Source organism: Ovis canadensis, chromosome 1, assembly GCF_042477335.2.
Source record: "Ovis canadensis isolate MfBH-ARS-UI-01 breed Bighorn chromosome 1, ARS-UI_OviCan_v2, whole genome shotgun sequence".
In the NCBI taxonomy this organism is placed as follows: domain Eukaryota; kingdom Metazoa; phylum Chordata; class Mammalia; order Artiodactyla; family Bovidae; genus Ovis; species Ovis canadensis.
Window position 1 is genome coordinate 188,633,552 of NC_091245.1, and position 22,833 is coordinate 188,656,384.

Sequence of the window (22,833 nt, forward strand, 5' to 3'; positions counted from 1 at the left end):
GCTCTCTGAGAGCAGAGAGGAAACTAACTGTGCCCTGACACAGGTGTTTTCACATAGCTGCCTGAGACATGGACCGGGTCTGGGCAGCTCTCCACAGTTGCCTCCCAGGGATGAGCTGGATGAACAGTTCAGAGCGAAGCACTCCAGTTAAAACCAATTTAGATATTTACTGTTGTTCCACTTAATTTCTCAAATGTATTTAGTGTTCTTATAAATTCCTCAAGAATATTATTTCCTTATGCTTGTATCCCTCTGACTTCCCTGGTGGCTCAGAAGGTAAAGCGTCTGTCTACGATGCAGGAGACCTGGGTTCGATCCCTGGGTTGGGAAGGTCCCTTGGAGAAGGAGATGGCAATCCATTTCAGTACTATTGGCTGGAAAATCCCATGGACAGAGGAGCCTGGTAGGCTACAGTCCACGGGGTCACAAAGAGTTGGACACAACTGAACGACTTCACGTTCACGTATCCCTCTAACAAGAGACCCAAGGGTTATTTTCCAGCCACTTTTCCATGACTCCCTTGTCCTTCATCTTGGCTACTCTCCTTAGCCATGGTCAGGTATCAACTTCACGGCTAATGGCATTCAGGAAGGAAGAAACCATATATTGAGTGCTTGTCATGCCAGATTTTCCCACAGACATTACCTCATTTAATTGCACAAAAACAATCTTGTAAACCAGGCTTTATTATCGTAAACTCAAGTGCAGCAGACCAGGCAGAACATGTAAATGGGTAAGGTAGGCTAAGTAAGTTTTAAAGATATATAAATGAAGTTCCAATTTTTAAACACTGGCAACTTACATAAGTGAATGGATGAATGAATGAATGAAGTCATTGTAACAGATTGTAAAAAATGCCCACAATTTCCTTTCATCCTTGTATACATGCTCCTTTGCAATGTGACTTTGCTGCTCCTCCCAACATGAGATGGAGTCTTTAACTTATCTCCCTGAATCTTACTTTGGCTAATAGCAAACATAACACAAGCAGAGGTTTGAAAAATGCTTGTGCTTTAGGATTTTCCCATTTCTTGCTACTTGAGACCACCATGCAGGCTAGCCTCCTTGAGAGTGAGATACCATCTGGACAAAGAGAGTGAGATACCATCTGGACAAAGAGAGTGAGATACCATCTGGATAAAGAGAATGAGATACCACCTGGATAAAATAACTTTTGGGTCTCTTAGAGAGATACAGGCATAAGGAAATAAGATTCTTAAAGAATTTATACCATGTTGCCTTTGTTGAGTTGTCCAGGCACTCAACAGCCAGCACTAGTTGCCAGATGTGTGAATGAAGCAGTGTGGCTGCCAGATGACTGCAGACACATATGTGATCCTAGGTGAGACCAGCAGGAGAACCACCAGCTAAACCCAGCCCAAATTGTGGACACACAGAATGGTGAGTAAATAGAATGACGTATTTTATGCCAGTAAAGTTTTGGGGTGTTTTGTTAAGCAGTGATAGGTAACTGATACAATTATGTCAAAAAAGCATGCATATAGATGTGAGTGACTATGGGCTGCCAGTCTGACACCTTCTGCTTTAGATAAATGGGTCTAAGCATCTTCCAGAGGTCCCCAGGCTCCAGCATACTGCAGTAGCAGCAGAATGATTTGTGTCTGAGGTGTTAGTGCAGAAAGACCAGCCCAAAGGTGCCATGTTGATAGAAACAAGTGACAGGTTGGAAGCACACTGTGTGGATTGATGCCTGCAGACCAGGGAACTTATAGCACATCTTAGCATATGTCAGCACAGACAGCTAACGTGGTATTACATAAGCTCCCCTGGAATTTATATGCAAACCTGGGAGAAAGGGGGAAGGTGTAAACCCCAGCTTTACTGAGGCTAGGTTTTTTATTATTCCTGCAGTATGCAGACTCAAAATCAAAAGTGAATTCAGGAAAAATATTTCTTGCATATCTGAGTTTATGAGTACATTGGCTCTTGAACTGCTATTGATCCTGGAAGCCAGAGTTTGGTGATTAGGGGGGAAAATGGATGGGAACCAATACGAGACAAAGGAAAAGGTTTATTGCTTTGATTTTCCATAAACTTCATGTGCTCTTTCTGAATCAGCTTTAAAGGCAGATTTAAGAGGTGTTTCAGTTCTTTCCTAAGATGTGAGAGATTTCTGAAAGAGTAAGAAAGTGGTAAGAGATCCTTGACAGAATGAAAATTATTTTAGGGGCCTGAAAATATTTAAAATCGAATAAACCTATCAATTTCCTATTTAGGGGTTTTTCCCAAGTGAGTTCACTTTATTTCCTGTCTTCTGTTTTTGTAACAATAACTTAATAAAACAAGTATTTTCTTTGGACAACCATGTGCCAGGTATTGTGCCATATACACACAGGAGAAATGAGAACACATCAAACAGAGAAACACATAGCTTTGATTCTATGTCTGATGGCTTTCTATTTTAATCTAATCACATATTTACTTCACAACTATTGGGGACCTGCTAAATGCCAGGCCCTGTGAGGTGTGGGGGATACAGAGATGAGCCTGGTCCTCTAGGAGGGTGCACATTGGAGAAGACTGACCAATAAATGGGCCATTACAATGGGGTGCCTGGTCTCTTCCTGTGACAAGGAAGAAGAGTCCATGGTGTTATGGGAGGGATTAGGGACTGCAGAGCTCTGACTAGCAGGGCAGGGAAGGCTTCCTGAGGTGATAGCTGAGCCAAGTCACATACAGTAAGGGATGGATCAAGGGAGGATTGTGTACAAAGACCTATTTTTACTGCATTGATGGAATAGAGTGGAGTCTAGTGAGGGAACTCTTTCACAAAGGGGAGTTTGGGCAGATATTTAAAGCAAGGGAAAGAGGCAGAGTGATTAACATTCAAAGACACCCAGTGGAAGAAGCAGGTTGTGTGTAAGGCACACACTATACTGGGTAAGGCAATCATATACTGGACCAGGGAAGAATCACAGGACCCAAGTGGCGAGCAATAATAAAGATGCTAAAAACCAGGCAGAGGGAGAGGGATCCAGTGAATGGATGTGGGGAACAGGTGAAGTGAAGAATTTGCAAAGGACCAGGAATTGGAGACACCAGATATAGGCCACCTCTGGATTCTGGCACAAGATAGGTTTCCTCTCTGAAGAGGCTCTGGATTCACACACACCAGGGAGTGGGAAGAACCAAAACCAAGTGTAGTGATGATGAAATCTCCACTTTCCTTCTCTGACTGTACTTCCAGAATGCTACCAGCATGTGTCTTACCCTCCAGACAGGACCCTGGAGGATTCTTCTCTAGGACAGTGTTACATAAATACTATATATTTTGATAAATACTTATTAAATAAAAGACAAAGTCTTTCTAGAAATGCTTCTTTTAATGAGGTGACTGGCTCCCTCCCACCTTAATTTATATATTCATGAATTAATAATTCTTATTTCTAGAAAGACACAGGATTCCACATCTTTTAATCCTAGCTCTTGCCTTTACAGACATAAATGCTGAGAAAACTTGTTTGCATAAATAAGTGGTTATGAATGGAAGGGATTTTTTAATATCACTGAAATTCCTTCTGAATTAAACACCAAAAATCACACACTGATCTACTGTTAAATATTATTTTAATGACTTATCAGTTAACAACTCGGCTAGATTGATTTTATTGCAAGCAAATAACTGGAAACCTGATTTGGATCAGCTTTGTTACCCAGCTACTGGAATCACTGCTGTAACTGTCACCTTTTCACTTGGAGGTGCTTTGTCCAACTCATTTACTCAGAAAGGGTTAGGAAAATAAAAACGTTAATTATATAGACTTTGCCTGTATAATTATTTTTGATAAAAATGTTACTTCCATATTTTGATAGATTTCTTTCATGGTAAGAAGCCTTGACAAGAAACAAAGTGCCATATAGCCATGGATGTTTCTTACAAAAGCTCTTTGCTTTGTCCTCGGGAGCTATTCCTTAAGAGCTCTGCATTTTTTTTTTTTTTGTAATTGTGAGGAGTGGAACAGACAAAATCCTTAAATAAAACTAGTATTTAGAAATGCCCTTTTATTGGCATCCTGAAGGCATTTACACCTGGGGCAATAAGCCATATTTCTATTGCACTGCTAGGGAGATGCTCCTTTTCTGCCATGGGCAAAGGGCAATCGTGAATGTAGAGGTGAGAAGAACAAACCAGCATTGAGCTGCTTCACAAGCACTGTTAATATACATTCATGTGCGAATTAGTGATCTGGAAAATGATTCCCTTAAACTATCTGTGCCTTTGTACCTTTTGGAAGAGATACATGCACACATCCCAGTTGGAAGACCACTGATCCACACCAAGTAAGTGGAAAACATTGCATCCAGGAAGCTGGGGATTGTCACAGGGTAACGAGAAGGACAAGCGGCATGCCTAGAGAGCAGTCACTCCAGAGTGCAGTTAGAGCAGTGGTCCCCAACCTTTTTGGCACCAGGGACCAGTATCGTGGGACACAATTTTTCCACGAATGAGGCAGGGGGGATGGCTTTGGGATGATCCAAGAGCATTACATTTATTGTACACTTTATTTCTATTATTATTACATCAGCTCCACTTCAGATAATCAGGCCTCAGATCCCAGAGGTTGGGGACCCCTGAATTAGAGGATGGAGGACATCAGAACCGATGTCTCCAAGAAGAAAATGAAACTGATAGATTAGCTGATCTATTTGATGGTACTGAGCAAGATTTTAGATGAAGTTGATGAAGTTTAGGGGTTTCATTCTTCACTGTGACTTGTTGATGACCCTGGTTAGCCAGCTGAGAAAACAAATATGGTATAAGAGAGGGGCTAGGGCTTCCTGGTGGCTCCCACGGTAAAGCGTCTGCCTGCAATGCGGGAAATCCGGGTTTGATTCCTGGGTAGGGAAGATCCCCTGGAGAAGGAAATGGCAATCCACTCCAGCTCTCTTGCCTGGAAAATCCTATGGACAGAGGAGCCTGATAGGCTACAGTCCATGGGGTCGCAAAGGGTCGGACACGACTGAGCAACTTCACTTTACTTTTCATGTATTAGATGACATGGCATTTTATTAGAAATAGATATACTCAGAGGGTAGAAAGTGCTAGTAATAAAAATGGGTAGTAGTACATCAAAGATAAATATCTCCTGTTTTGTGCATAAAGGAGGTGACAATCAGGTTATGATTGCTGTGGTGTGTAGTCTTGAGACGGAGGCATGACTCAGCTCATTGCAGGGTGATCGTGCAGAGGAACCCAAACATGGACTTTGATGAACTCTGCAAAACTGGTGCCATTAGAGTCTACAATCCATGTATTCCTTACTTTTTTAGATATGAATTTGTTTTTTTCAAAGGCTGGATTCTGAACTACCTGCATTGAAATCACCTAGTTTGCCTGTTAAAAATACAAAATCCCAGCCCTACGTCATATAATAGGGTTGGCCAAAAAGTTCATTCTGTTTTTTCCCTAAGACTTTATGGGAAAAACCAAAGAGACTTTTTGGCCAACCCAATACACAGAATTGTGTGAAGAGGGCAGAAGAAATTTCAGAGTCTTTGCATTTTAAATAAACACTTCAGAGGACTTTCATGCATTTTTGAGTTTGAAAGTCATTTCTTTGAGTTCTTAAATGAAGGTGCTAATTGTAACTCAAAGTTGGATCTCTTTCCTACTCTATGGAGCAGCCCTGGTAGGCTCCAACTCTCAATTCTGCATCTGGCCAACATACTGGGGAATATGTGAGGCTCAGGGTTCTCACAGGACTAGGCTTCCTGCAACCCTTTCTCTCCTACCACAGTAATTTAACTCAGTTTTGGGGTTAGGGAGAAATGAAATTTTTATTTCCTTTTCCTCCTTCCCCCAAAGGGTATCCACCTTTGAATTTTAATAGATATTAAATCAAGGCAGACATCCTGTTAGACCTTCAAAGTTCTGAAAACAGTTGCTACCTGTGCTTTAAACCAGCATTTAGATACCCACACAAGGCCCTACCTCGGCTGGGTGCTAAAGCACACACTATTGAAATGAAGACTCAAAACCTCTGATCATAGAGGCGGGTTAGGAGCTCTTCACCTCAGTCTGATGGCCCAGCCCAGCACATCAGTTCTATTAAGTCCATTTTCAGAATGGACAGAAAAACAACAGTGTCAAGGCACCTGGATTATATCAAAGATGCCTCAAGTGCAGGGACTTCTGAGAACCTGAATAAAGCTGATATTGATCAACCCTTTTGGGAGTGGCTCTTTCCTTAGAGCACTAAAGTAGAAAGACCAACCCATATCCTTAGCTGGGTTGCAAACCAAGTAACCTGAGGGACAGATAAGTGGACAAATATTTTCATATCTGGTTGCCTCCACAGTGAGTAAGAATACTGGCTAGACATCTGAATCACAACAGGGGAAAACAAAACACTTTCTCTATTGCTAGCAATTTGTTCCATCAAGAAAGCAAGAAAATCGAAGATTTAATTAACACTTCTAAGGAAGTATTTGGTATTTATACTTGTTTATTACCTAAAAGCAATTTTTATAACCAGGTCTCAGGAAGTCTTGGCAAAAATTATGCTTCAAAAGATTCTTTTTGAAGAACTCTGGCTAATAACATTCATTTTGGCAAACAACCTTATTTTGCTGCTACTAATACTGCAACAAACTTAGTGTAGAGTATTAAAAATTATTTTTCCTTAGGAAACTATAATTTAGGAGTCAAGCCTGAGAGCAAGAAGAAATGGAGTGGAGTACTGTTAATTTTTCAAAGTTGATCCTGAAGCCATCAGGGATGGGTTATTTTTCAATAAGGGAGAAAATATAGAAATTGGAATAGATCTTTTTCTTAATTAAGGGAAAGAAAGAGGAAGAAAGGACTATTGATTTATTTTTTAAAAAAGGAACACAGAGAACTTCAGTTGGTTTAGGTCTCTGTGTATGCATTTGGTTTCTGCTTCCTAACTGCACAGCCTGTGTCACAACACACTTGTGCCAAATTCCACATACAGATCCTGATTTACATAGCTCTCCTCCATGTCAAAAAAGAAATCAGGGCTAACTCTTGTGGGGGAGGATGTGAAGAAAGACTGGAGAATATTCTAGCTGATGAAAAGTGCTTTAAAATCCTTTCTCAAATCCCCAAAACTGCCTTACTAAAAGCACTCTCTAACACTGTGATTTTGATATCCATTTTCAGCATACCTTGACTTCCAAAGTACGGAACAGAAAGAGAATTTAGTGTTTTTTCCCTAGTTTTAAAATGAGAAGCTGAAACTGTGTATTTACTATTATTATACTTTAATATGAAACAAAATCAGGAGTGTGGAGTCTTACAGCAAAGCCAGAGAGAGAATATGTGTGAAAAGCTGTTGTTGAATAAGGCAGCAAATTACAGTTTCTGTAAAACAGGTTTATATATTAATAAAGAACTGGGGCAAAGGGAATTATACAAGCAAAAAAGATGGGTAAAAAAAGTAACAATGAACAGTTATGCATATATACACACACACCACCCTGAAAAACTTTAGATTATGAAATCCAAGAATCCTAGTCCATAATTCATGTAAATGTGTTGCTGTGGAACTTATTTTTACTTCTCTCCATAAATGCATTGTTAACACAAAGAATAATATTCATAGTTTATGCACTATAGTTAAGGGACATTTTAGGAGTTGACTTTTCTTTCAAAAATAAAAATAAAAACTGAAGAGGTTGTAAATCCCTCTTGCTGCTCATGTGCAGGTCTTAGATTTCACCCTGCCTGTTTTCAAACAGAAAAAAGTAAGAGGGTGCAGACAGCTGTAACCTAAAGAGTGAAGGATTTAGTGAGCTGTCAATTTCTTGCAGAATTCTTCTTTACTGGTACTGCTGTTCTCTGTGTATTATTAATCTATTTATATTTAACTCCAGCTATTAGTCTGCCTCTTCCAGCCACTGAGCCATTTGCAAAGAAGAGAGAGAGACAATTGCTATTATTAGGCATCCTTGTGTGTGTGATGGAGGTGGAGACAATTAAATAACACCATTTTGCTTCTTTGAAAATGACAGAGATTGTTTGGGGTGGACAACTCAGGGCTGGTTAACATAACCTTTCCCCTCAGAAGGTAAAACAATGGAGATACATTTCTGAAGTACTTAATTAAGCCTTCAGCAATGAGTGTGGGAAAATTACAGACCCATAACAATCCTCCAGTTCTAGGCAAGAGTAAATGTTCTCTGCAGCATTCTGTCACTGCTCATTTACTGCATCATTTTGACATCTCATGTTTCCACAAGGTTTTTATATAATCTATAAACAGGGAAAAAGGTGAAAAATGGAATGAGGACCAAGTCTGGACCTCCCACGCTGTTACTTCCTTTCAGTTTTCCATTAAAGGGTGAGGCTGAAGGGTGGCATTTTTAAGATGATTTCATTAAAAGGCTGAGACATTAATAATCGACACAGGAAGAAGAAAGCTGTGAAAAACTGCCACCGCTTGCTCACTCTCCCAAAGGATGAGTGTCATTCAGTCATAATGTAAGCTCTTTAACGTTCCTCCCCCAAACCTTTTTCGATCAGGAAAGCCTGGAATCTGTAGGCAAGAAAGATAATCATGTTAGGACTCAAAACAGGCAGAGTTCAAATGCTAATAGCCTTTAAAATGTTTTCCTTATTTTTTGTTTCTGTATATTAGGCTGTTGTTCTTTAAAGAGCTATCTTTTTGAGGTTTTACTCAGAAAACCACAACAGATTAAATAATAAAAATAAATTCTACTAAAATGAAAAACATTTGCTGAGCAATTGGTGAGTGTCATCTAAATCAGACAGGATGAAGGTGAAACTCACAATATTCACCTGCTGGACTTTCATATGAATTATCTGCATTGTGATAGACTATGGATATGTACCTTTGCTGTCTCAAGCAAATTATTTCCTATTATTTTATAATGTAACTTTATCTCTGGATTCTTCTTGTTTCTAAGACCCTTATTTTCCCTTGATCTGAGTTTTCCTTCTGTATTTAAGAAGACAGAAGAAAGTCAGTTGGTTGGGCCTGCAAAGTACTGCCCCGTCACCCCAACTTCTTAAAAAAAACCTCAAAAATGAATTTGGAAGTTCATTTCAGATCAATCAAAACTTTCCACAAATTAAAGAAATCATTTTATCAAAAAAGATAGATACAGACCTGATTACCATCTCTTAAGAAGTATCTCTTCTCTATAACCTGTTAGAAACAAAGATATTAAGGGCTTAGCATGTATACCTTGAAAAAGCAGTAAGTGCACTGACCACTGATGGCACTAAAAGGTGTACACCCAAGTTAAAAGTCGTTTCAATAGCAACAGACATCTACTACACTGAGTTAAGCCTGGTGCTAATGGGATCAGGATTGTGGAAGTATTTTTATAAAAACCTGTCTCTAGTTCCAAAAAGCGTTAACGATCGGTCAAAAGATAAATGAACAAACAAAAACAACTAAATAAGGAGAGAAAATGACATGAGATCCCATGCAATTCCCAGTGTAAATCTGGAAATTTGGCTGCAAATTTGGTTCAAAACTCTCTAGCAGTCAGCCCCAAAAGATACCAGACAGAATCCATAAGATAATTCACTCTGCTGTATTGCAGAAACCAACACAACAGTCTAAAGCAATATCCTCCAATTAAAAAATAAATTAAAAAAAAAAAAGGCAAAGCACTTTTGCTACTACAATAGCACAACTATTCTTTAAAGAGGTCTCTGTATGTATACTGTAGTCAACTGCCATATCCCTCCAGTAACCACAGTTGTAAATTCTGTAGGTCCTTAATGGAGACAGATGACACAATATCAAAATTGGTCAAATAATTTCTTACAGACTTAATTCGCACCCTTAATTCAGCAGTTTCAGAACTATATTTGGTCAGTGGGAGAAATAAGGCAAAATCCATCTCTATTACTGAAAAGAAGCCTTCAAAACATACGCCTTAATATAATGAATTTAAGAGTACCACATGTCTATATGATGAACGCTTGAGAAACTGCAATGTCAACAGAGGCAGTATTATTTTCTTTACACAGAGCTGTTGTGATTAAGAAAAGTTCAGCAGATTAGAATACAGATTATTTGGAGATTAAGAGGTTAGAGTCTAGAACTATGAAGCTAGGAATCTCTCCTGAATAAAGCAGAGTATTTTCTTCCAGGCCTGTACCAGCTTGCTCCCACTGGCCTGACAGTCATCTCACCTGGATTCTTTTTATCTTCAAGACTATGGCTCAGTTACTTTTAGCCACAAGAGATTCAGGGTAAGGTGGCAATCACTGGCCTCAAAGGCAGAAAAGCTGGTTCGTGATTAGTATACATCTAAAATACCTGACCCCACAAAAACTATGACAGAACTGATTCTCTTTCTTCTCTCCAGGGTAGGACAGGAAAACTCTATTACTCTAGAGTGGAGAGGAATTACTATTAGTGAAGGGAGTGTGGAAGAGGATTAGATACCCTCTTGGAAAAGAAATCCTGTAAATTCTGGAAGATAAGATGCAGAGAAAACTGGGTGAAATTTAGCTGCCAGGGCCCTTGCTTTCAGCCAACCACTGCAATCTGGAGGTCTGGCCAACCTCTTAATCCACCTATCTTTTGTTGTGATTTAGGAAACCAAAAGAGGAGTAACTTTTCCCTTTTGCTCATAATTCCCTGCCCTCAACTTGTGTTATTATTCTCCTATTAAATCCTGCTCTCCTCTTAAAACCAACCAAATTCCCTCTAATCTCTTTCTTTTAAGTAAAACTTTGCCTGACAACTTGAATCACACTGGCCTATAATCCATTGTTTCTCTGGGATATAACTTGTCACATTTTATTTTTTTAATTTTAAAATTAATACATGATTTAAGTGACTTCCCTGGAGGCTCAGAGGTTAAGACTCTGTGCTTCCACTGCAGGGGGCATGGGTTCAATCCCTGGTGGGGGAACTAAGATCCCACATACCATGAGGTATGGCCAGAAAGTAGGAAAAAAAATTTTTTAAGTAAAAAATAAAATTAATAAATTATTTAAATTTAAGACAACATCCTGTGGGATCTTTCCATGTCAGATACAGATCTATTCATATAAGATGTTGTTCCTAGGGGACACAGATGGTATATGTCGGTCACGCAGTTGTGTCTGACTCTTGATTCCATGGACTCTAGCCCACCAGGCTCCTTTGCCCACAGAATTCTCTAGGCAAGAATACTGGAGTGGGTAGCCATTCCCTTTTCCAGGGGATCTTCCCAACCCAGGGATTGGGCCTGGGTCTCCTGCACTGGCAGGTGGATTCTTTACTATCTGAGTTACCATGGTGGTCATGGATCTAAACCAAGTAGGAGCTCATATGTTTTAACTGTGAAAACAACGTGGAAAGAAAATTTGGTCCCTTGCAGTGCTTCCTACCATTTTTTTTCAGTCATGGCACATTTAGAGAATACTAATATGTGTGTGTGACTTGGGGTAAATGGTAGAGCCAGTCCAGGGGCCTTGGCTGCTCTGAGAACTGAGGGGATCACCATTTCAGTATACCCGTACCTTTTCTGCCACACACCAGTTGGGAGTTTATGCAATGAAGCAAAAATTTCCCAGTGGTCTAATTTTAAACAGGGATGGGCTGTGGGGCCTATCTTATGTTGACCTATTGGACAAAAGAGCCAAATATTTAGATCTCTAAATAGCTAAAAGAAAAGACTCATAAAACAGAGCTTTGAGGAGGGAAATTTTCTTCTTGGGAGATTTACTTAATATAATACAGAAATCAATCTTTTTTCAATAATAATATAGAAATACATCCTATTTCACTTTACTGCACAATGTCAACATTGGGTGAACAGTTTAACTTGTTCAATATTATGTACAATGCAGACATATGGCCTTGTGAAGGAAAGACAAACAGTGCTCTAATTTACCAGTATGCTGAATCATTCTACATTTTCCTTCCAGTTCAGGACAGTAAGATGATGCTGGTAAGAGTCAATCACTGGAATGCAAAGGTTTCTGATAGGGAACATTAGGGAATCAAGAAGATGACAGAGCCTTAAAAGTAATAGTAACATTTATGTGGGAGAATATTAGTAGCTGGGTGAACAAAATAATTCAGGACTTTAAGCAGAATCTCCTCAGTTTAGTGTGTTTTATGGGGGCTTGAGAGTAGTGAATGAGTACAAAGGGAGCTAGAAAATATGGAAACATAAATTGTTTTAAGGAGGGAATTCAGTACCTTAAAAAAAAAACTATTTGAATCTAGTAGGTCTCATCCTTCACTTAGAGAACACTGGTGACAGAATAAACACGTCAGCAGGTGTTGAGCAATTATACAAACAGATAAGAGAGATCAAAACAAGTATTATTCAAGCTGTGAAGTTCAGGATGAAGGAATAAAAAGACAAAGCATTCTGCAAAGAATTTAAACTCTCATGGTACATAAATTAAGTTTAAAAATAACTTAATTGAAGCCATTACCTTATCAAAAAACCTACTGAGCTTGACAGCATTGGAAGAACCTGCAGCTAAGTACCGTGGATTTGTGCAATCCTAGGAGATAAAACGTAAGATCCACAATTAAACGTTAGGAAACATAAGCTTTTTGTTAGTCATTACTATTCCTCTTGCACATTTCTATAATAAAATATTAGCCATCATACTCTCAAGTAATTTTTCAAATTATGATACACAGAGCAAAAAGGAAAGTGGTAAAGGAAGATAAGGCCACTTACTCTTTGTTATTTAGGCAATTTTAGAGGACACTGAACTAATGCATTCATCATCAAATAATTTCATAAAGGAAGACAGGATTGGTAATGTCTTACTAACAACAAAATCAAGATACTACTTACGTGACTTACCTATATTTACCTTGAAAAGCAGAAACAGAGCTATCAAAAATAAATAACACTTCACTATTTAATACAAGTTATTTACCAGTACTCAACTAACTTAAGTAGTATGAAGTTCTTAGGAAAAGTAGGAAGCATGAAAATAGGAGTAAAGGAGTAACAGCTGCCAGGGGTTTCTCACTCACTGAATGCAAGGCACTACATCCTTGGTGGGCCACAGCAGATATACTTGTGATAATAGTAAACAACAGATAATAAGTTTATTTTAAAATATCATTATTATTTTTAATAATAATTAAATAAGAAACAACAGATATTACTAGAATAAAAAGAGGAGAAAATAGGGCTCTGAAAAGACAAAATAATCTGAAATAGTATAATGATAGTACATTGCAATGGTTAGTAAAGACCTTAAATGGTTTACTATCCTTTTCCTGGAAATCCAATGTTGAATTGCCTTCACTTGTCAATACTGACTTGCCACCTCAATAGACTGACTACTTCGATTTTTACCTCAAATGCCACTTAAGAGCCAACCATGGGGATATGATACAGGCTTCTGTGCAAGGACGATATTTAATTTTTCAGTTATAAATCATCTGTGTTCCTTGGGACCTAATTATTTTTGGATTTATTCTGACTATAATTTATTTGTAATTTATTCTGATAAATACCCACATGATTCCTTTCCAATATATTTTATAACAATCATCTATTTTACCAATATACAACATTTCAAAGCTCACATTTTAAATTTTGGCTAGAAGCTAAAATACATTTTCCAAAACCACAAAAGAAAAAAGAGACAACAATAACTTTTCAAAGATTGTAGAGTAAAAGAAAAATCAGAGGTCTCAGAAGCCAGCAGGCTCTGAACCTGAGTATCTATCTCATATCTCTAGGTTGTGTGACACTGGTTAGGTTACAAAACCTTTAAAGTTAAGCTTACTGATAGCAATACTCATCTCATAGGATTTTTGTGAAAATTAAAGGAGATAATGCATGCCCAGGACTTCCCTGGTGGCTCAGATGGTAAAGCGCTTGCCTACAATGCAGGAGACCCAGGTTTGATCCCTGGGTTGGGAAGATCCTCTGGAGAAGGAAATGGCAACTCGCTCCAGTACTCTTGCCTGGAAAATCCAATGGATGGAGGAGCGTGGTAGGCTACAGTCCATGGGGTTGCAAAGAGTCGGACAACTACTACTGAGCGACTTCACTTTCTTTCACTAACATAGCAGGTACTGAAATATTAGTTTCCTTCTTTCTTTATCCCAAGAAAATGCCATCAGATTGAATTTTTAGACACAAATGCACTTAACATAATAAAAGATAATTCTATATACGGATTAAATACACTGAAATATTGTGTAATCCGTTGTATTTGAAATAATGTTTGAACATTGATATAGTAGCTGGGGCATATAAAAGAAAAACCTTATGTAGATATGTTTTACAAAACGGATATTGATTACATAATCGTCAGACTGTTAAAAACTTCAGAGGTGATTCCACGTAGAGCAAAAGTACTAAATACAAAAACTAAATCAAACATCAAAAAAAACCCAAAACTTCTCCAAAACTTAATCCAACAATTTCAAGGTGATCAGGCTAGAGAAATCCTATAGTTTTAGGATGAGAATCTTAGATCTCAAAGAACTATAAACTATCTGCTATTGATCATGGAGGTCAAAGCCTGAAAACTAAAGCTCTAAATGCTTGCCTAAGCTTGAGAAAGAAATCTTAACTAGGGAAGATGCTTCAGAATGATCACTTTGAAGTAAACACGTAGCAGAGAAAAATTTGTGCTGGACACGATAAGCCTGGTGGTGATTTAGTTGCTAAGTAGTGTCCAACTCTTGTGACCATGGACTGTATCCTGCCAGGCTCCTCTGTCCATGGGATTTTCCAGGCAAGAGTACTGGAGTGGGTTGCCATTTCCTTCTCCAGGGGATCTTCCCAACCCAGGAATCAAACCTCGGTCTCCTGCATTGCAGGCAGATCCTTTTCCGACTGAGCTATGAGGGAAGCCCACAACAAGCCTGGCAGGATTTAAAACAATAAGTAATCGCCTCTCTGTTTATAATTTAAACAATTTGCCTTTTCTCCCCAACACAAGATAGCTTTGATTCTATCTTTGGGGTATACAATTATGTTAATTCGTACTGTTTAATAATGTTAAGTAAATTCATATAGGGACCAAAGATGTTAGCATTAATACTGTTAAATCAGTTTTTACTCGAGACTTTATATATACTTGCTGAGTCTTTTTGACTACTGTCTCTTTTTGAAAAGCTTATCTAATTTTCCTCCTCATTTTTTTCTTCTCTGCATCCTCAAGACCCTCCTGTTGTTTCTTCTGTGCTCTTGAAAGCGTACGCTGATAGAAGGCTTTAAGTATGTTGTATGTGAACACTGTGGAGACCATGCGTGCCAAAGTACCACTATTTGAGTACCTTTACATCTTGTTAACAATTAAAGATGGCCCTGCCTTTGCAAGTACAATACGAAAAGCATATAGCTAGGTGATTGTCATAGAAACTCACAGGCACGGAAACAGATACATTCTAAAATACATTAAAAGTAATTGCTGGAACAAATTAAGCATATTCAATGGTAAATTTCCCTTTGGAAACCATGTTCAAAAAAAGTAACCTCAGCGCTTCTTCAAGAAGGACATTATGTATTCTATGTAATCAGAATTCTCTGGACTGTGATGGTCCAGTCCTCACTACCTGGGACATAATGCTGGCAGCTGAGGAAAAAAGGCACCTCCACTGCAAAGCTGATTGTTAAAAAAAAACCCCCCAAAACCGTGGAATGTCAGGCACAAGCTAACTCAGTTATGGGGGCAGAGGTGGGGTTGAACCTAGCAGCGTTCACTGATGTTGAATCACAGAAGAAGGGCTCAGAATAACCTGAGTCATTTGTTAACATTACAGAATCCAGGTCCTTCTGTCACACGTTATGAATAAAAAGCTCCAGTTGTAGGGCACTTATTCAAAAATTTTTTCAAATACTGTTGGTAATATGAATATGCAGTCAGGTTTGGGTACTTGATGATCTAGATGATTTCTAACAACTCTTTCAGATCCAAGATTCTAAACGTTAGTTGAAGGATAATTAAGTGGAAAATAGGTTTAGTTGTAGAGCACAGGCTCTGGAGTTAGAGCACCTGGTTCCACCTGTGTAATCTTGGTTTAGTTACTCCTCTCCGCTTCTAGTCTTCATTTTTAAAATGGAGATATTTATAGTACCTATCTTCTAGGATTGATGTGACGATGATGCATGTGAGACAATGTACATAAAGTACTAAAATAGTGTGCCTGGCACTAATAAGTGCTTAATAAATGTGAGCCACCACCAGCACGGCTGAAATACCAGTACACCGACATATTGTAGAAATCTTACTTGTGAACAGTGACATATAAACCATGACTGAAACTGCTGGCCAGGATCATTCCCTCAGCAGCACTAACTGGCTTATATGAGAACTTTCCTAGCCTTTTTAAAGTCTAGTTTTAATTGAGCTAAATATCTCAAGAAGGGACTCAATTCATGGTGTATATATATAAATATATATAAACTAATGCTTATGAAGCACTCCTAGTTTTCAGTCTATAATTTTCTCATTTATATGTCTGTTTCCCTTTAAGGTAAACTCTCAAGTTTAAGAAGCTAAGAGGCTTTTTTAAAGCAAGAATAAACAACGCACAGTACCAGTGACCACTCTTTGTCTTCTTAGTTATTTTGATTTTGGTGTGATTTTTAAAGATCTTTTCAAGAAAAAGCCTGTGACTTACATTAGAACAAAGTCTGAACATTGCAACAGATCAGCACACAAGGAGGCTGTGCCCATCTCATAATTTGTATGGCTCCAGTCTTCACTACTGTTTGGATTAAAACCCAAATGCCTGATTCAAATATAAAGCTTCTTCTCTGAGTATGTAATTTGTGAAGTCTTTGGTTTTGCCTTTTCCTGATAATAAAACAAGCATGCATTAGTGAAAATACACACCAAATTGATCTCTTCTGCATTGAAATCCTCAGCCAGGAAAGCAGTCCTAGTTAAAACTTCATGACGCTTGTTTTCATGAATCTGATCCAGTTTAGTCCCTATTACCAACAGTGGGATTTGGTTATCAGCAAACTGTTCCCGGTCATAATCCCTGTGATAAATAATAATGAAGAGGTGAACAGAATTTACCTTTTCTCATGCAGATGTGTAATATTTAAATGTAACTAGCTTATACTATTTTACATATATGTCACTAACTCTTGCTCACCCATCACCTGTAAATCTACTTTTCTCCCAATTTCTTACACATGCCTGTTCATTTTTCAATCAGTCTTCAGCATCTTTCAAGTTCCAACTATTAATTCAACTACTCAAAATTTGTCCCTGGGTCTTTACGGACTACTTGAATAAAGTGAGAGCCCACCAGGTATATGAAAGTAGGTTGACTGACTTCTAAAACTCTGTCTTCTAAGGCTAACAGCTAAGGAATTTTTCTGAGGAGATATAGAGAGTGGATTCAACCCTCAGTGGATAGAAAACCCAGAAACCTAGCACGCAGTCAAGCCTTTTGGCAGAGGGGAATGCCAAGCTTCTGGGTACCTTCTGGAGTACATATAAGCTTTACATCCACCATACTTATTTCTGTCTGTGAACAGCAAAGAAAAATAGATCATTTCAGGAAAATAAGAAATAGGAATGCTGAGGCCAGAATAAATCACCCATAGCTGATGCTACCCTGGGGAAAGATGGATTCAACAAATGGAAAGGGAAAGAAACAGAAAACAGCTTAAATGTAAAATGAATAGTAAAAGGAAAGAATTAAGCAACAAATAGTTGTCTGTCCTGACATGAGCGCCATGGAGTCATAGGACAGGCAGTAAGAATCACTTGGGGTTGGTGGCCTTGGGTCACTCTATTACTGAAAGGAACATAGAGCCCAATATTATTCAGTTAATATAAATTCTACTCACGTATGAGAAATAAAACAGATTTGGATTTCTGACATATTATAAGCTCAGTTTATAACAGTCAGCAAAATCTGGTTGCAACACCGTATGTTAGTAAATCAATACTGCATAACCCAACCAATACAAACCAGGTGAGCATAGCTTTTTCCTTCTTTTGGTATTACTTTTCTTTCTCTTTAAATAATCTAAATCTTGTGTGTATGTGTGTGCAAAATTACCAAATCTTTTTGCCCTTCACAATAACCTTACAGGCCCTCAATTACTGTTCAGCCTTGGAGCACAATTATTTGAACTGCTTTACCTCCCATTTCATAAAAATATTATCATTCTGATTACTGCATCAAAACCAATAACAGTTTGAGTTCAAGGCTTTTGTTTCTTCTTACCAACATCAATGCTGACTTAGGAGACATGGTCCAAAACTGAAAATTGCTTTATTAGAGAATAAAGTTCTTAAAAAAAAACAGTATATGTTTATTTATTTGGTTGTACCAAGTCTTAGTTGCAGTGTGCGAATTCTTATTTGAGGCATGAGGGATCTAGTTCCCTGACCAGGGATTGAACCTTGGGTTCCCTGCATTGGGAGTGTGGTGTCTTAGCTACTAGACTGACAAGGAAGTCCCGAGAATAAAGCTTTAGAAAGGGTCCTCCTTTAGGACTTTTCCACCCCGTACTCTAACTTTGGCTTACATATAAATTTTTGTATGTATTTTAACAAACATCATCTTTGACAGATATATTTCTGTCACTTGCAGTCTTTCATAATCCCTTGCAAGTTAACATACATATGTTTATTGTATATATGTAACATAACATATATGTTACATGAAATATATATATATATATAAATATATACACACACAATCTGTTTTCTCATTTCTTTTTTTAGCTTTCCTTTTCGCTCATTTTCTTTCATTAAATCTTATATCCAATTTGAAACTTGGTAATGAAATCCTTTTTTTTCTTTTTAAATCATTAGGTAAAAAACAAATTAGGAATTTTATCATGAATGGATAAGGCTGATAACACCTTAACATCAAAAGAGACAGATAACCAGGTTTTTGTATTACACGTACAATACCACTTTGACAAAAACAAAAAACCTTGCATCTTTCAGACTATTGTATTTATTTACCATTTTGGAGAAGATAAGAATTCAGAAAAACAAATAATTTGGAATGAGACACTCAGATACAAAAGTCATCCTCAACTAAACCCTCACAACATTATAACTAATTCAAAGTGAATTACAGATCTAGAAGGAAACCAAAAACTAGAAAACTCCTAAAAAGAAACACAGATTAGGCAAATACGTGATTCTCAAAACACAATACATAAAGGTAAAAAACAGAGAAACTAGATTTCATCAAAATGAAAAACTATTGTTTTGTGAGAGATACTGCTAAGAGAATGAAAAGACAAACTACAGACTGGGAGAAAATATTTGCAAATCAAACATCTTCCAAAATGGTTATTTTGGAAGGTACATTCTTATGACTGCTATAGCATTTCAAACCAATTGTGAAGTAATTTGGGCTTACCCATTTGTTACCAAGACTCCAGTTGGCACCAAATCCCTATTTAGAGCTTCCAACGACCAACGGTACAAGTTTTGGGATGACTTCTTATTTGTTAAGTCATGTACTAAAATAATACCTAAAATAATCAGAGAAAATAATGTCAATATTTTAACATTTCCTCTTCATTTCACAAGTGACAAAGCATTAGATTCCTTAATGAATGCATTCTGCTATGACTAACAAACTCAGACATGATTATTTAAAAATTTCCTCTGTAAATTCTTGCAAATAATTAACTAAATTTTTTTCTTTGTCAGTTCTATAACCAAAAAAAAATTCTACAAGGGCTGACAAAAATTTCATTAAGCTTTTAGAATGTCTTTTCTTCCTTCATTAAACACTTAATGAGTGCCTACTCTGCCTGGTCCTAATTACAGAACTATTTCATCAATAAAAAGAATCAAAACTACTTTAAGTATATAGGAAATTATATTCATTCAAAAAGATTATTTTTCTACACTATGCATCTGTCATAGACATCATACATACACCTTTTACAGTCATTAAAATATTTAATAATAAAAATTTATTTAAATGGTATTGATTTAATTTGATACAAATTCCTATTCTTTAGCTGACAAGATGTTTTCTTGTAGGTTACCTGGACCTAAACTTAAAAGTCTAATCATTTAGTTCTCTGAATTAATGCCTAGCTATGTAAGCTTGCTCAATCTATAAGAGATTTAGTTAAAACACAGCAAAAGAAATATGCCACAAGGAGATAGGAAAAGATAGTTAAGAAGTATGAATAGTAGAAAATAGATGGACTTTCTAGAGATTGAGAAAAACTGTAAAATATAACGAAGTTGAGAAGTACAATTAAATAGAATCAGCTAAGATCCTAGACAGAAAGGCAAAGCAGGTAATTATGATACAATATATACAATAGAGGAACTGTTTTAATGCCTAGTGAAATTTAGAGTATCATCTTGTGGTCGAGACTATATGTTTTTAAACAAACCCCAACTCTTTCAAAAGCAGAGACATTACTTTGCCGACTAAGGTCTGTCTAGTCAAGGCTATGGTTTTTCCTGTGGTCATGTGTGGATGTGAGAGTTGGAGTGTGAAGAAGGCTGAGCGCCAAAGAATTGATGCTTTTGAACTGTGGTGTTGGAGAAGACTCTTGAGAGTCCCTTGGACTGCAAGGAGATCCAACCAATCCATTCTGAAGGAGATCAGCCCTGGAATTTCTTTGGAAGGAATGATGCTAAAGCTGAAACTCCAGTACTTTGGCCACCTCATGCGAAGAGTTGACTCACTGGAAAAGACTCTGATGCTGGGAGGATTGGGGGCAGGAGGAGAAGGGGACCACAGAGGATGAGATGGCTGGATGGCATCACTGACTTGATGGACATGAGTCTGAGTGAACTCCGAGAGTTGGTGATGGACAGGGAGGCCTGGCGTGCTGCGATTCATGGGGTCGCAAAGAGTCCGACACGACTGAGCGACTGAACTGAACTGAACTGAACTCTTTCCTATATTACCCAGATTCTACTGTGAAGAAAGAATGTGAAACTGATGATTCTCCCATCTTCAAGATGTAAGATATGTAAATATGAAAAGAGAAGGACATGAGAGTTAGAATTATTTGGCTCCTCTAGGTTTTACAGACACTGTACAACTAAGGTGCTTGCGCAAGTTATAGCTGACTAGTTCCAGGTCGCTTAAGTTAAATCTGCGTTTCTCCTGGCATCTGGAACAAATAGAGATCTGACACTGGCCCCCTGGTCCAACTGCATTCACTCTACCTTCCTCAATGAGGGGCTCTAATACACATTAAGGCAACAAGGGCAGACTGAAAAAGGAATAAAGAGCTACTATTTAAAATTATAGCTAATATTTATTCAGTATTTATGTACTACATATTGTGCTTTCCGCGTGTCATCTAATTTGATTTTCAGAACAGTTCAATGAAATAAGAATTATTATCTTTATTTTACACATGTGGAAACAGGCTCAGAGAGGCTGGTAAGTGGGGCAGCCAGGATTTGAAAATCAAGTAATCTGACAGTAAAAACTGGAGGAAAGCAGAATAAAGTCACCTCAGGGCAAAGGAATGGCAGATATGTTCTCCTCTCCTTATTTCCTAGGTATAAATTCAAACATATGAGTGGGAGAGTGGCTGGGAGAGTGAAAAAATTACAAAGCCCTAAATGAGTTACTAGATGTTTTGAGGATCTCTATTTATGGCTTTTGAGTTTTTAAGAGCACTGAGCACCCTTTCCCTTATGTCCCTTCCTTCATTTGGGCTGAGAGTCCATGCTTTGTAGACTATGAGCTAGAAGGGACACAGTGAGGCCCACAGAAGTCAGGGTAACAGCTGATCAGAATATGTGCTAAAACTGAAAGCGAGAGACACTTTACAGGTCTCCTTTAGGGATTATCAGCCTCAATCGTCACAGTGGGAAGAGGTAGGATATTGAGGGAAGAAAGTTATTGCTAAGAACAGACTGTGTATTTGAATGGAATGATCCTTATGCTCTGTTTCTTAGAAAACTAAGGATGGTAGATTGAGTAAAGAACCTTGAATGCTTCTAACAAGAGAAGTGTTCCAGAGGTAGGCTCAAAGAACTCAGAAACCAATTTTTCTCTTTTTTAAAAAAATGAAGTATCATTGATTTATAATACTGTGTTAGTTTCAAATGTACAGCAAAGTGATTCAGATATATTTATACACATATACATATATATATGAGATTCTTTTCCATTATGGGGTCATTACAAGATATTGAATATAGTTTTCTGTGCTATACACTAGGACCTTATTATCTATTTTATACATAGTATTTGTATCTGCTAATCCCAAACTCCTAATTTATCCCTCCCTACCTTTCTCTTTGGTAATCATAATTTTGTTTTCTGTGTCTGTGAATCCCTATTAAGATTGTTCTTAACAGGGATTATTTTTTAAGAAGCAGGAATGTATCTCAGTCTTACCTGTAAAACTAACACAGGGTATATGAAATTACTTCAATAATATTCAAGGAAGATACAAATCACTAATGGATAGTAGGTATAAAAAAGATAACCAAATAAATATGGATTTAGATGCATTTCTTCAGTACTTACTAAGTTTACAACTCAAAATTCCATGAAGTTTCTAGGATTTGAACAGTCCTTAACTTTATTATTTATTTATAATTTTTATCCTAATTCTTTCTAAAAAAGATCAAACAGCAAAAGTGTCATTTATCCAAACTTCTCTTTGCCAAATCAGATTGATACCAATGCTGACAAGTCATTTGACCAATATAATAAACCAGGCCTCATTTCTTTCTCTCCTAGTCACCTAACACTATACCTGTCTTATTTGTTTTTTCACTTATATACATTCTATTAATACATGCTATTATCATGTACTTTATCATGTATTATGATATCATATATTAATGTCACCATCTTTAACTTGGAGAAGGCAATGGCAACCCACTCCAGTACTCTTGCCTGGAAAATCCCATGGAAGGAGGAGCCTGGTGGGCTGCAGTCTATGGGGTCG

At 37.6% G+C, this 22,833-nt stretch overlaps 1 protein-coding gene and 1 non-coding gene across 2 annotated transcripts in view; one reads left to right on the forward strand and one right to left on the reverse strand.

Moving 5' to 3' along the window:
• Window positions 1–7,226: 7,226 nt before the first annotated feature.
• The window catches only part of RABL3 (RAB, member of RAS oncogene family like 3), a 38,313-nt gene continuing 22,706 nt past the window's right edge, over window positions 7,227–22,833 (reverse strand). Inside the window, exons 4-8 of the mRNA XM_069555193.1 lie at window positions 19,299–19,413; window positions 16,790–16,940; window positions 12,401–12,472; window positions 9,114–9,152; window positions 7,227–8,519 (exon numbers count right to left, since the gene is read on the reverse strand). Of these exons, the coding sequence (XP_069411294.1) occupies window positions 8,454–8,519; window positions 9,114–9,152; window positions 12,401–12,472; window positions 16,790–16,940; window positions 19,299–19,413 (443 nt within the window). The 3' untranslated portion in view covers window positions 7,227–8,453. The remainder of the gene's footprint in view (window positions 8,520–9,113; window positions 9,153–12,400; window positions 12,473–16,789; window positions 16,941–19,298; window positions 19,414–22,833) is intronic.
• TRNAC-ACA (transfer RNA cysteine (anticodon ACA)) lies at window positions 13,789–13,860 on the forward strand. Its single transcript has one exon. It is a non-coding gene; the product is annotated as a tRNA-Cys (tRNA).